The 14,639-nt window shown below is 41.4% G+C and overlaps 2 protein-coding genes and 1 pseudogene across 5 annotated transcripts in view; all 3 read left to right on the top strand.

Moving 5' to 3' along the window:
- IMPDH2 (inosine monophosphate dehydrogenase 2) overlaps positions 1-14,639 on the top strand; it is a 96,977-nt gene that overhangs the window by 40,570 nt on the left and 41,768 nt on the right. The gene's annotated exons all lie outside the window — the stretch shown is intronic.
- Positions 1-14,639, top strand: part of QRICH1 (glutamine rich 1) — a 56,729-nt gene that overhangs the window by 5,422 nt on the left and 36,668 nt on the right. For all 4 annotated transcript variants that reach the window (XM_020280322.2, XM_020280321.2, XM_020280323.2 and 1 more), the window contains one exon: positions 7,658-7,987. In XM_020280322.2, coding sequence (XP_020135911.1) covers positions 7,679-7,987 — 309 coding nt within the window. In that variant the 5' untranslated portion in view covers positions 7,658-7,678. The remainder of the gene's footprint in view (positions 1-7,657; positions 7,988-14,639) is intronic.
- Positions 6,072-7,651, top strand: LOC105875096 (small ribosomal subunit protein uS10-like; annotated as a pseudogene).

Raw genomic sequence — 14,639 nt, 5'->3', positions numbered from 1 at the left:
TGTGAGCTAGGCTGACGCCATGGCACTCACTCTAGCCTGGGCAACAAAGCGAGACTCTGTCTCAAAAAAAAAAAAAAAAAAAAAGGCCGAGCCTGTAATCCTAGCTCTTAGGAGGCCGAGGCGGGCGGATTGCTCAAGGTCAGGAGTTCAAAACCAGCCTGAGCAAGAGCGAGACCCCGTCTCTACTATAAATAGAAAGAAATCAATTGGCCAACTGATATATATATAAAAAATTAGCCGGGCATGGTGGCACATGCCTGTAGTCCCAGCTACCAGGGAGGCTGAGGCAGAAGGATCGCTCGAGCCCAGGAGTTTGAGGTTGCTGTGAGCTAGGCTGACGCCACGGCACTCACTCTAGCCTGGGCAACAAAGCGAGACTCTGTCTCAAAAAAAAAAAAAAAAAAAAAAGAAACAGTGGCTTCTGCTTGAAGCCCCACCTGGCTGGCTCTAAGCTTAGAACACTACAGAGAAGAGTATTATACCCTGGAGTCTAAAACACTTTAAATGCATGGCTAGTGATTAACAAAAAGGTGAAATATTATAAATTATTTCAAATATGTTTACAACAATAGAGAATGTGAAGAACACCTGTGTGTGTACCTTTGTCAATATTTTCTAACAGTTTTATAGAATTTTTCCTACTTCAAGCTTGTTAGCTTTTTCTTTCTTTTTTTTTTTGAGACAGAGTCCCGCTTTGTTGCCCAGGCTAGAGTGAGTGCCCTGGCGTCAGCCTAGCTCACAGCAACCTCAAACTCCTGGCTCAAGCAATCCTCCTGCCTCAGCCTCCCAAGTAGCTGGGACTACAGGCATTCGCCACCATGCCCGGCTAATTTTTTGTATATATTAGTTGGCCAATTAATTTCTTTCTATTTATAGTAGAGACGGGGTCTCGCTCTTGCTCAGGCTGGTTTTGAACTCCTGACCTCGAGCAATCCGCCCGCCTCGGCCTCCCAGAGAGCTAGGATTACAGGCGTGAGCCACCGCGCCCGGCCAGCTTTTTCTTTTTTGATGAAAGCTTAAAGAATAGGAAGTATAGAATGTCCAATTTCCTTAAGTAGTTAGTTTGACAGGTGATATCTCTGAAATTTCACTTTGAAACTTCTGGGGTTTTTTTGTTTGTTCTTTTTTTTTTCTTAATATTCTTTTATTTTTTTTGAGACAGAGTCTCACTTTGTTGCCCAGGCTAGAGTGAGTGCCATGGCGTCAGCCTAGCTCACAGCAACCTCAAACTGCTGGGCTCAAGCAATCCTACTGCCTCAGCCTCCCGAGTAGCTTGGACTAGGGCACCATCATGCCCGGCTAATTTTTTCTATATCTATTAGTTGGCCAATTAATTTCTTTCTATTTATAGTAGAGACGGGGTCTCAGTCTTGCTCAGGCTGGTTTCGAACTTCTGACTTTGAGCAATCTGCCCGCCTCAGCCTCCCAGAGTGCTAGGATTACAGGCGTGAGCCACCGCGCCTGGCCTGTTTTTTGTTTTTAATTGTGAAGGTACATCTTCATTCTTTCAGACACACATTTTGGTTGTGGTTATCTTTCAAACTTATTTTTTAGAGCAATTTTTGTGAAACCACGAATAAGTCAAAAATTTGTGTTATTTTTGAATATGAGTTCTGTCATGGAACCAATGCAGGGCAGACAACTTGAAATAACCAGGTCTTTGGGAAGGATGTGGCTAATGAACGCACAGTACATTGATGGTTTGAGAAGTTCTATTCTGGTGATTTTAATCTTGAAAATGAGCCACATGGGTGACCTGAGACCAAGGTGGATAATGATGAGCTGGAAGCTGTAGTGGAAGCAAATCCATATCAACCTACACATAAATTAGCAGCAAGGTTTGACATTACTATTCCAATAATATTGGACCATTTGAAACAAATCAGCAAGATAAAGCAGTTGGATAGATTGGTAGGTACCGCATGAATTAAACAAGCATCAGAAGAGAAATTGTCTCAAAGCTTGCCTTTCTTTGCTGTCATGACATAAAGGCAAACCATTTCTGTACCATATTGTTATGTGTGATGAAAAATGGGTTCTTTTTGATAATCATAACCATTCAGCATAATGGTTGGATAAAGACGAAGTGCTGAAACACAGTCCAAAACTGAATATTCATCAAAAACAAGCTAATGGTGTGTGTTTGGTGGTCCATTGCTGATATTATCCACTATTGCTTCATGAAACCTGGTCAATAGATTCCAGCAGATGTTTGTTGCAACCATTTGGACAAAATGATGAGGATGCTTGTGATTAAGAAATTAAGATTGGTCACTAGAGACAGGACAATCCTCTTGCAAGACCATATGTCCCATAAAACAATGCTGCTCAAACTACAGAAGCTAGACTTGGAAACTCTGTCATCCACCATATTTGCTAGACCTTTCACCGACTGACTAGCACTTCTTCCAGGCTTTGGACTACTTCTTGCAAGGAAAAATATTCAGTTCTCAACAAGCTGTGGAAAACGCTGTTTGCAATTTCATCGCCATTCACTCTCCAGGTTTCTTCACTGCTGCCATAAACAAGCTACCATTAAGATGGCAAAACTGTTGGCCGGGCATGGTGGCTCATGTCTGTAATCCTAGCACTCTGGGAGGTTGAGGTGGGTGGATTGTTTGAGCTCAGGAGTTCCAGACCAACGTGAGCAAGAGCGAGACCCCGTCTCTACTAAAAAAATAGAAAAGAAGTTAGATAGACAACTAAAAATATATAGAAAAAATTAGCTATCCATGGTGGCCTAGTCCCAGCTACTCTGGAGGCTGAGGCAGAAGGATTGCTTGAGCCCAGGAGTTTGAGGTTGCTATGAGCTAGGCTGAAGCCAGGGTACTCTAGCCCGGACAACAGAGTGAGACTCTGTCTCAAAAAAAAAAAAAAAAAAAGATGGCAAAACTATGGCTAGTTTAGGCGTATACTTTGATTAATTGCACTGCTTTTTGTTTGAGCTATAATAAACTACACTTTTGATTTGAAATTGGACATTTCATAATGACAATATATTTGGACTAGAGTTTCTTGTAGTAACTTTTCATGAAGGTACTGTTCTAGAAAACTGACAGATAGGATTTATTTGAAAATGACTTGGACGGCAGAATGGTTTTTTAATATCTTTGTTCTCATTCTTTTTTTTTTTTTTTTTTTTTTTTTTTTTTTTGAGACAGAGTCTCGCTTTGTTGTCCAGGCTAGAGTGAGTGCCGTGGCGTCAGCCTAGCTCACAGCAACCTCAAACTCCTGGGCTCGAGTGATCCTTCTGCCTCAGCCTCCCGAGTAGCTGGGACTACAGGCATGCGCCACCATGCCCGGCTAATTTTTTTTTTTATATATATATATCAGTTGGCCAATTAATTTCTTTCTATTTATAGTAGAGACGGGGTCTCGCTCTTGCTCAGGCTGGTTTTGAACTCCTGACCTTGAGCAATCCGCCCGCCTCGGCCTCCCAAGAGCTAGGATTACAGGCGTGAGCCACAGCGCCCGGCCTGGTTTTTTAATGTCTTTGGAACCTTGATTTACCAAAAAAAAATGTTGTAGAGTTTGATTTGGTGTGGAATGCTGCATTCTTTTTTTGTTTGCTTGTTTGTTTTTTGGGACAAGGTCTTGCTTTATTGCCTGGGATAGAATGCAGTGGTGTCATCATAGCTGACTGCATCTCAAACTCCTGGGCTCAAGCCATCCTTCGACCTCAGCCTCCCAAGTAGGTGGGACTACAGGTGTGTGCCACCACTCCCTGCTAATTTTATTAAATTTTTTGTAGAGGTGGGGTCGTGCTATGTTGCTCAGGCTGGTCTTGAACTCCTGACCTCCAGCCATCCTCCCCCCTCCGTCTCCCAAAATCCTAGGATTACAGGCATGAGGTACTGCACTGGGCCAGAACTGCTGTATTCTAAAACTAAAATATTAATCGAACAGAAGTTATACACACTTAGCTAAACGCTTGTCAAAAATAGAGTGTATGGGCCAGGTGCAGTGCCTCACGCCTCTAATCCTGGCACTCTGGGAGGCTGAGACGGGCAGACAGTTTGAGCTCAGGAGTTAGAAACCAGCCTGAGCAAGGGCAAGACCCCGTCTCTACCAGAAATAGAAAAAATTAGCCGGGCATGGTGGTGCATGCCTGTAGTCCCAGCTACTTGGGAAGCTGAGGCAGAAGGATCACTTGAGCCCAGGAGTTTGAGGTTGCTTTGAGCTAGGCTGACACCACTACACTGTAGCCTGGGCAACAGAGTGAGACTCTGTCTCCAAAAAAAAAGGGAAGCTTTGATACTTTCTGTGCAAATGGTGCTCCGTGGGTCAGCCACAGCAAGTAACCTCCTCTGAATCTGTAATGAAGGACAGTGTGCTTGGCCTTGATGCTCTCCTTGTATGTGCCATGGTTGTCATTAGTAACATAATTTTTTTATTATATTTATTTTTTTAGAGATAGGGGTCTTGCTTTGTTGTCCAGGCTGTCCTCTTGACTCTTGGGCTTAAGCCATTCTCTAGGCTCAGTCTCTGGAGTATCTGGGACTACAGGTGCATACCACTGCACTCAGGTGATAAATTTTTTTTTTTTGGAGACAGTCTCACTCTGTTGCCCAGTCTAGAGTGCCGTGGTGTCAGCGCAGCTCACAGCAACCTCAAACTCCTGGGCTCAGGTGATCCTCCTGTCTCAGCCTCACGAGTAGCTGGGACTATAGGCATGCACCACCATGCCTGGCTAATTTTTTCTATATATTTTTAGTTGGCCAATTAATTTCTTTCTATTTTTAGTAGAGATGGGTCTTGGTCTTTCTCAGGCTGGTCTCGAACTCCTGACTTTGAGCAATCTGCCCGCCTCCTTCCAGAGTACTAGGATTACAGGCGTGACCCACCACGCCTAGCCTTGATAACTTAATTTTTAAAGTCTTGTAGTAGACCTTCCAGTTTTCTACTCTAAAAGAAGATAACTGAAAGCTCCTGCAGCAGCTAGAAAGGGAGATGAGATGCTTAAGAATGTGGAAAGACGCAAGAATATTAAGTTTCAGAAGACAAGAGGCCAGCAGCAGTAGCTTCACTTGTACACCCTCCACCACCACCCCTTTGACTTGCACTAGCTGTTCACTGCACTCCATTGTGCTTAGGATTTCCTCAGAAGCGGCTCTCCTAAGGGTAGTGGTCTGGAAATTCTTATTTCAGACAAGATAAGGTATATATGGTGTTCTTTCTTTATCGAGAAATACATTCACAATATATCATATGCATTGTTATAATTATGAGATTCATTGTTGGATCTATTCATTTTGAAAGCACCTGAGTATAATTTTACACTATATTTACACAGTGCCCTACAGAAATAGTGCCAATGTCAATAAATTAATAATAGCAATAAGGGCTATATTTTTTTCTTTGGTTTGACTTTTGCCATGGATATGTACATTTTTTCCCCAAAGTGTGTTATTTACCGTTTACTAAGGAAAAGTCATATATATCTGTACTACTAGGTTGTACAATTTATTGTTGTAACAATTTATGGTTGTAAGTTATAGATGTTATAGGAACAGTCAAATTCTTCCTGTTCCACATTGAATTTCAAATGGAACAGATATATAGGAATCCCTTACCATGTGTGAGCTATTTAGAGAAGGCCAGGACACAGTCTTATCTGCCAGTAGTTTAGAGCCAGGTGTGAGAAAAGAGATGGTTACCCACATAGCTTATATCTGTTGCATAAGGCAGAGCATCTAGGCAGTGAAAGAAAGACTAGTATTTCTAACCTGATGGCTCAAGGAAACAAATCACTTTTCTAGACCTTTGAGATTGACTGAGAATCCTTTTTGGCAAAAAGGTTCACTTGATTTGTGATACTCTTTCATCCTGCTGCTGCTTTTATTCTGGAGGAGATGCTGATCGAGGGAGGATGATACAAAGGTAGCAACAGTAGGGCACTCAACAGTCCAGAGATTATACAATTGTTGTCCAGGTAATTGAGAGTTACTGTCCACTTTTGCAGGTTAATTCTTAAGATAAATAGTCTTTTTTTGAGGAAGACGCGGTCACAGCTGCAGCATAGCCGTGTTGTGCCTGCTTCTGCTCCTGACTCACCACTCTTTGCTCTTTAAGATGTGGGAAAAACACCTGTGGAGCCAGAGGTGGCGATTTTCCGAATTAGAATTACCCTAACCAGCCGCAACATAAAGTCCCTGTAGGTGTGTGCTGACTTGATCAGAGCCGCAAAGGAAAAGAACCACAAAGTGAAAGGACCAGTTTGGATACCTACCATGACTTTGAGAATCACTACAAGAAAAACTTGTGGTGAAGGTTCTAAAACTTGGGACTGCTTCCAGATGAGAATCTATAGGCGACTCATTGACTTACATAGTCCTTATGAGATAGTTAAGCAGATTACTTCTATCAGTACTGCGCTTCTGAGTTGAGGTTGAAGTAACCATTGCAGATGCTTAAGTCAGCTGTTTTAGTAAGTTGATTACCAGTTAAAAAAGATAAATACCAGATGAAAAACTTGCAGAATTTGATTTCTGAAGTTTGGTAGTGACCTAGTTATTTAAGGCACTATTCAGTTTTTTCCTCCCAGTTATTTGAATATTTGTTACATTTATTTAGTGCTGTCTACATGTCAGGTACTTTTCTAAATGCTTTACATATATTTAATCCTCTGTGAATTCTGAGGTAAGTACTACTACATCCCAATTTTATAGATAGGAAGACAGGTTAATTGACTTGTCCAGAGTTATATAGCTAAAAAGAGATGGAGTTGGGATTTGAACTCAGGTAGTCTGGCTCCATATTTCATGCTCTTAACCAGTAGGCTATGCTACAAAAGAATGTGAGCAGTACACAACAAAGGGGGATTTAGGGTATTTCTGATGGGAGATGAAGAACATGTCCCCTATCTCTCGAGTTTTGCCACAGGTAGATGGCATACCTGTCTCCACTGTTGCAAATGCTTGGCAGTGGAAATAAAACATGACAATAGGAATCCCTGCTCTCAGCTTCCTCCTCCTTGCTTGGTAGCACTCTCTGTGATGGTCACAGGGCAGTTTTGCATGTGACATTGAATGTCCAATGTTTGGCTCTGCAAAGAAAGTGGGATTGGCCTAGTGCTGGGTGAGAAGTGTGTTTTTAGCCTGTTTCATCTAATGCTGTAAAGCATGCTTTTGGTTTTTGTTTTCAGTGTGGTACAGTTTGATTTAAGAATCATTAATGGGTTGGGCACAGTGGCTCATGCCTGTAATCCTAGCACTCTGGGAGGCTGAGGTCAGGGGGATCGCTTAGCTCAGGAGTTCAAGACCAGCCTGAGGAAGAGCAAGACCCTGTTTCTACTAAAAATAGAAAAATTATTTGGGTGTTGGCACATGCCTGTAGTCCCCGCTACTCAGGAGGCTGAGGCAAGAAGATCGGTTGAGCCCAGGACTTTGAGGTTGCAGTGAGCTACGATGACACCACTGTACTCTAACCCAGGGTAACAGAGCAAGACTCTGTCTCAAAAAAAAAAAAAAGAAGTGTTAATGGAAATAATTTTCAAGCACCATTAACTGAAAAATTAAGGTAGTATAATAAAACCTTTAGATTCTGGATATATACAGCTGCCGTGAATATTTCAATCTAATGCAAGGATGATTGCTTTTATGCATTTCATGATGTAAAAATAATAGTATAATTTTGACTTCTGTGCTTTTATTTCTAGGTACCCTAAGGACTCTGCAATATGAATAATTCTCTGGAGAACACCATCTCCTTTGAAGAGTACATCCGAGTGAAGGCACGATCTGTCCCACAACACAGGATGAAGGAATTTCTGGACTCACTGGCCTCCAAAGGGCCAGAAGCCCTTCAGGAGTTTCAGCAGACAGCCACCACTACCATGGTGTACCAGCAGGGTGGGAACTGCATTTACACAGACAGCACTGAAGTGGCTGGCTCTTTGCTTGAACTTGCCTGTCCAGTCACCACCAGTGTTCAGCCACAAACTCAGCAAGAACAGCAGATCCAGGTTCAGCAGCCACAGCAGGTTCAGGTAAAAGGGAAATATTGAGGTTCAGTCTATCTAATATACTTTATTTGCTGTCAGGGTTTTGGTTAGTAGGAATGTCACACCTATACAGCTACTAGAAGTTATTTTCACTAAGGGGAGTCCTTGAAATTTCTTATTTAACATAAAGGCATTCATCATTAACGTGGACTAATTGGGATTGCATTTAGATGTGACAGCTTCATGTGACTGAGGCTTTCCTTCTATGTTACCTTGCACAGAACATAGGAGGGCCAATCTTTGCTCATTACTGTTAGCAGGACATTTGGAATTTACTTTAAAATGGAAAGGCTAATGTATGTTAGTGATTTTCATTTAGTTGTGTGATTCCATAACTCAGAACACCTGTAGATTTCTCGGTCTACATTTGTTATTTATAAGCCACAAGAAATAGTGCTCATTGATAATAAACTTACTGAAAGAGGAAAAATTAGTGCATTTGCTGAAAAGGTAAAGGTTTTCCTCCTTAGAAATCCTTATGTGAAACAACAGTCTCTCCAGTTACAAATGCAGTTTTCTTGCCACTTGTCTATTATGGTTGAGTTTCATTTTACTCTGGATGCTTTTTACACCAAGAGGACAGGAAAAGGAGTAGAACATGTTGGAGAGGCAAGAATGTGGAGAAATGTATCTAGTGAGGTAGAAAGTTTGGCTGTGGCCCCTTTGCACCTCAGAAATTCAGGTGGATATATTGGAAGGACATGGGCTCTGAAGCTGTATTCCTGGGTTTAAATTTGACTTGACCACTTAGTTGTTGACATGATTAATCTTTTTAGCCCTAGTTTCTTCATCTGTCAAATAGAAATAATACCATTTAGTAAGATTAAATGAAATAATAGACAGGAAAGCATTTGGCACATACAGGGATATATTCATTGTTTATTCTAGTCATTGTAAAGAAGTTAAGATGCAGGAAAGGTAGATACAAGAAAGCTGACTTTTTCGCTCAAATTATTCTGCTGTTTACAGCTTGGACTTCCTCTTTCATAAGATTAATGAGTTTGGGAATTTGGTTTAAGGTGTTCTTTGAGATTTTATGTTCAAGGTAACTGATCGAGGTCACCCATTATCACCTTCTTCCCCTAAACCCCATGTAAATGAAAGAAGAAATGTAAATATAATAATAAATCCATGAGATAGGTTGAATATAGCGGACTTATAAGAACACATTTCCCCCATTCCAAGGGACTGAAAAGATAGTTTAAAAAAGAAAATTCCGGCCAGGCACTGTGGCTCACGCCTGTAATCCTAGCACTCTGGGAGGCCGAGGCGGGCGGATTTCTCGAGGTCAGGAGTTCGAAACCAGCCTGAGCAAGAGCGAGACCCCGTCTCTACTATAAATACAAAGAAATTAATTGGCCAACTAATATATATAGAAAAAATTAGCCGGGCATGGTGGCACATGCCTGTAGTCCCAGCTACTCGGGAGGCTGAGGCAGCAGGATTGCTTGAGCCCAGGAGTTTGAGGTTGCTGTGAGCTAGGCTGATGCCACGGCACTCACTCTAGCCTGGGCAACAAAGTGAGACTCTGTCTCAAAAAAAAAAAAAATTCCTAACAATGCTGGAAAAAGAATATACCATCAAGGAAACACTAAATCTGAGAAATTGCTAAAAGAGAGTAAAAAGCAGGCAGAATTAGGTGGCAGGTACATGTAGGGGAGAACTTTGGGGAAAGTTCTCAGGATAGGAACTTTCCCCAAAGAAAGTTCCTAGAAAGCTAGGAAGTGGAGGATACACAGAATCAAGGGGTGCCTGGGGGCATCCTCAGACCTAAAGGTTGGAAGTTGACCAAAGACTTTTTTCTTTTTTTTGAGACAGACTCTCGCTTTGTTGCCTAGGCTAGAGTGAGTGCCATGGCGTCAGCCTAGCTCATAGTAACCTCAAACTCCTGGCCTCGAGCAATCCTGCCTCAGCCTCCCAAGTAGCTGGGACTACAGGCATGCACCACCATGCCCGGCTAATTTTTTCTATATATATTAGTTGGCCGATTAATTTCTTTCTATTTATAGTAGAGATGGGGGTCTCACTCTTGCTCAGGCTGGTTTTGAACTCCTGACCTCAAGCAGTCCACCCGCCTCGGTCTCCCAGAGAGCTAGGATTACAGGCGTGAGCCACTGTGTCCGGCCGACGAAAGACTTTAAAACACACATGATCATATGATGTGTACTTAGAGCTAATGGAATATTAGTTTGATCAGCAAGTTATATATTAATTCAATAATAATTGTCAGTGTTCTTTTGTGTAAGAATTATATATTTTTTATGGATCTATATTTTGTCCAACTTAATTAATAGGCTGCTCTTTTTGTTTGTTCCCATCCCCACACAGGGTATTAACTCCTAATGCAAGTCATTAGGTAGAGGAAACTTAATTTTTTCCTTTAAAAAAATATTTTCTACTTGAACCTTTTTTGTCTTAATCCTTGATCCCTTCTATATGCCTAAATATACTTACATTAAAAGTATAGAAACTAAAAATAGGAAATGAAGCACAGAGAGTTTTAAGTCATATTCTAAAAGGGGCATTTGCACTCAAGCTGTTTTGACTTGAGCCTTAACTAGTGCTCCTAACTAGTATTTCTAATACACAAATTCTTATAAACTGGAAAAAAACAAAATAGTGGAAAAAAGGACAAAGGATATAAGCAAACAGTTCATGGAAGAAGAAATATATATTGTACTGATAAGCATACCGAATGATGCTTCATACTACTGGTGTACAAAAACAAACTTAAAATGAGATATCATATTTATTAGATGGAAAAACATTTGTAAAGATTTCACCCAGGTAGGCCAGAGTATGAAAGGACAAATTAGTGTAATTCTATTGGAAGTGAATTTGGCAATATTTGTCACTCGTTAAGTGTGTATACCTTTGGCCTTTCATTTGTGTTCACAGATATATGTATATATAGGGATAGTCACTGCTGCATTGCTTGTAGTAGTAACATTGGAAACAAGCCTCTCTTTCAGTAAGAGAAATGGCATATAATGGTACAACTGTAGTGTATTGTCCTGTAGCACCTGAAGAATGAGATAGATCTATGCATATGGACAGAGGAGGATGTTTAACAGATTGTTGAGTGTCAAAACCAATTTAGTATCACACTAATTTTTAACATACGTAGAATGGTAGTGGTCCTTGAACAGTAATAATAAGGCCCAAAATAATAATTGGGCTGGAGAAATGGGGTGCTAAGGGGGAGAGTTTGGATTTTTTTATTAAGTGAACTACATTTGTTTCATTTTATTTTTTAATCAATCTAAGTGTCCATCAATATTTTATTTTATATATTTATTTTTATTTATTTATTTTATTATTATTATTATTTTTTTTTTGAGACAGAGTCTCGCTTTGTTGCCCAGGCTAGAGTGAGTGCCATGGCGTCAGCCTAGCTCACAGCAACCTCAAACTCCTGGGCTCAAGCAATCCTGCCTCAGCCTCCCGAGTAGCTGGGACTACAGACATGCACCACCATGCCCGGCTAATTTTTTCTATATATATTAGTTGGCCAATTAATTTCTTTGTATTTATAGTAGAGATGGGGTCTCGCTCTTGCTCAGGCTGGTTTCGAACTCCTGACCTCAAGCAATCTATCCACCTCAGCCTCCCAGAGTGCTAGGATTACAGGCATGAGCCACCACGCCCGGCCTATTTTATTTTTTTAGAGACAGAGTCTTGCTCTGTTGCCCAGGCTGGAGTACAGTGACCTAGTCATAGCTCACTACAGCCTTGAATTCCTGGGCTCGGGCGATGCTCCCACCTCAGCCTCCCAAGTAGTTGGGACTACAGGCATGTGCTGCCATGCCTGGCTAATTTTTTTAGGTTTTGTAGAGACCGGGGTCTTAATATCTCAGGTGTGGTTTTTTTCTCTATCCATTTATTAGTTACAAATATCGGATACTCTCTCCCCTTTGTTTACTCAGGAAAAATTGACTAAATGATAGTAACTAGTTCAGGGGATTTATGGGAGGGCTAGAGAATAAGCCTGGAAGCCTGCACAGCCAAGAACAGGACTGAGGTCACATTGCTAGGCTGCTTTGGTAGAAATCCTACCTCTAGGCATAGGTCCTCACAGGCATAGGTGCTACAGTCTATCATTGGGATTTATGCCATTGTCTTCCATTTCTGCCACATTCTCCACCAGAAAATGGAGGCTATGGTTCTTGCTGCTTCATGTTGCTCCCTTCTGAGTCCAAATTTCATACAGTGTGTCTAATTTAGGAAGCCTTGGTCACATGCCTGCACTGGAGCTGCAGGAGATGTTGGGAAAAAGTGATTCTGGCTTTCGCCTTTGGGAGGCAGTATTCATAAGAGGGTGTGTTATGCAAACATGGGTTTGAGCTAAAAATAGGGCTTATATCAACTACTTTCTTATTGGCACTTTGTGAACTGATTGGGATCCTTCTGATCATCACTTAGCATTGGTGGACCATTTATTCCTGCCTTTTCTGGCCTTTTGTGTCTAGTCTTTTACCCACGTTTAAATCTCTTCCCTTACCGCGTTTCTAAGTTCATTCGTGTAGTAGGAGTTCAGTAAATGTCTAATATTTCGATAAAGATTTTATCACTTTACGAAGAGCATGGTTTTAGCAATAAAATTTTATCAAGATCCATAAGGCTTTGCTGACTAGTTAAAAGGTACCAGGTGGATTTGGATCCCAGGGGCTATATGATTCCTTACCTTACATTGAGCACTGTTCTCAGCAGTTCCTTGTGAGTGGGACTCAGAATATAAAATAGATGTGTGAGCCACATATATTGTTCCAAATTTTCTGGGAGCCTCTTTTTTAAAAAAGGGAAGAGAAACAGGTGAAATTAATTTTTAAAAACACTTTAGGCCGGGCGCCATGGCTCACACCTGTAATCCTAGCACTCTGGGAGGCCGAGGTGGGCGGATTGCTCGAGGTCAGGAGTTCGAGACCAGCCTAAGCAAGAGCGAGACCCTGTCTCTACCATAAATAGAAAGAAATTAATTGGCCAACTAATATATATAGAAAAAATTAGCTGGGCATGGTGGCGCATGCCTGTAGTCCCAGCTACTTGGGAGGCTGAGGCAGCAGGATTGCTTGAGCCCAGGAGCTTGAGGTTGCTGTGAGCCAGGCTGACGCCACCGCACTCACTCTAACCTGGGCAACAAAGCAAGACTGTGTCTAAAAAAAAAAAACACCACATTTAACGCATTATTTCAACATGTAATCAATATAATATTTATTAATGAGCTGTTTATCGTTTTTTGCACAAATCTTTGAAATCTTAGTGTGTCTTTTGCACTTTCATATTACAATTTGGGCTAGCCACATTTTGAGTATTCGCTAACTATTATACATGTAATTGGTGGGCATCAGACAAGTATAGCTTTAGAGAAATGTGAGAAAAGAGTTGTTCCATTCTTCTCTTGTGGAAATAAGAAGGTAATTTCAAAAAGTCTTGTTTGTTAGGGGGATTTTGGAAATCCAACATACTGAGCCAGCATATTCTTTAAATAAAATACTGGTTTTACACTTAGCCAAAAAAGTAAAACGAAAGAAACAAAAAAATCAAGAAATGGCATTAGGTACACATTATTTTCAGCTTCCAGTGATTATTTGGTAGAAAAGATTCCTGGTAGGGTTAATGCATGTGGTGCTGCGTGGTTTCTCATTGATTGCCTAGTTGGAGTACTTCGTCTTCATGTTGAGCTCTAGATTACTTAGGTTCTTAATGACACTGAGGGAAAAGAAATATAATAGATTATTTGCTACAAACTAGTTAGTTAAGATGCTAGATAAGTAGGGTCCAATAAAAATCTAGACTGATGGTTATCAAACTTAAGGGTGTAGTCTCACCTTGAGGGCTTCTTTTTTTTTTTGAGACAGAGTCTCACTTTGTTGCCCAGGCTAGAGTGAGTGCCGTGGCGTCAGCCTGGCTCACAACAACCTCAATCTCCGTGGCTCACTGATCCTACTGCCTCAGCCTCCCGAGTAGCTGGGACTACAGGCATGCGTGGCATGCCCGGCTAATTTTTTTTTGCATATATATTTTTAGTTGGTCAATTAGTTTATTTCTATTTTTGGTAGAGACGGGGTCTCACTCAGGCTGGTTTCGAACTCCTGATCTTGAGCAATCCGTCCGCCTCGGCCTCCCAAAGTGCTAGGATTACAGGCGTGAGCCACCACGCCCGGCCCCTTGAGGGCTTCTTAACACAGATGGCCAAGCCCTACCGCCAGACTTCTGATTCAGTTAGTAGGTCTGGGGTGGGGTCTGATGGTTTGTGTTTCTGACAAGTTCCCAGGTCAATGCTAATCTGTGGACCACATTCAGGCATAATTTCTCAAGGAGTTACTAAAATATAGTGTGATTTATGAGGGATTGATAGAGGAAAACAAACAGTGCTTTTTGAAGCAGTAAAACCAAACTTGTTCCCCCAGAAATGTCCCCCTTCCCCACTGATGTTTAACTTTCTGTGATACACTAGGCTTAGGGATGATCTTTTCTTTTTTTTTTTTTTTTTTTTTTTTTTTTTTTTGAGACAAAGTCTCACTTTGTTGCCCAGGCTAGAGTGAGTGCCGTGGCGTCAGCCTCGCTCACAGCAACCTCAAACTCCTGGCTCAAGCAATCCTCCTGCCTCAGCCTCCCAAGTAGCTGGGACTACAGG

The sequence above is a fragment of the Microcebus murinus genome, chromosome 1, assembly GCF_040939455.1.
Source record: "Microcebus murinus isolate Inina chromosome 1, M.murinus_Inina_mat1.0, whole genome shotgun sequence".
NCBI lineage: Eukaryota > Metazoa > Chordata > Mammalia > Primates > Cheirogaleidae > Microcebus > Microcebus murinus.
The sequence above is the reverse complement of the archived record's forward strand: the minus strand, read 5'-3'. Positions and strand labels throughout refer to the sequence as shown.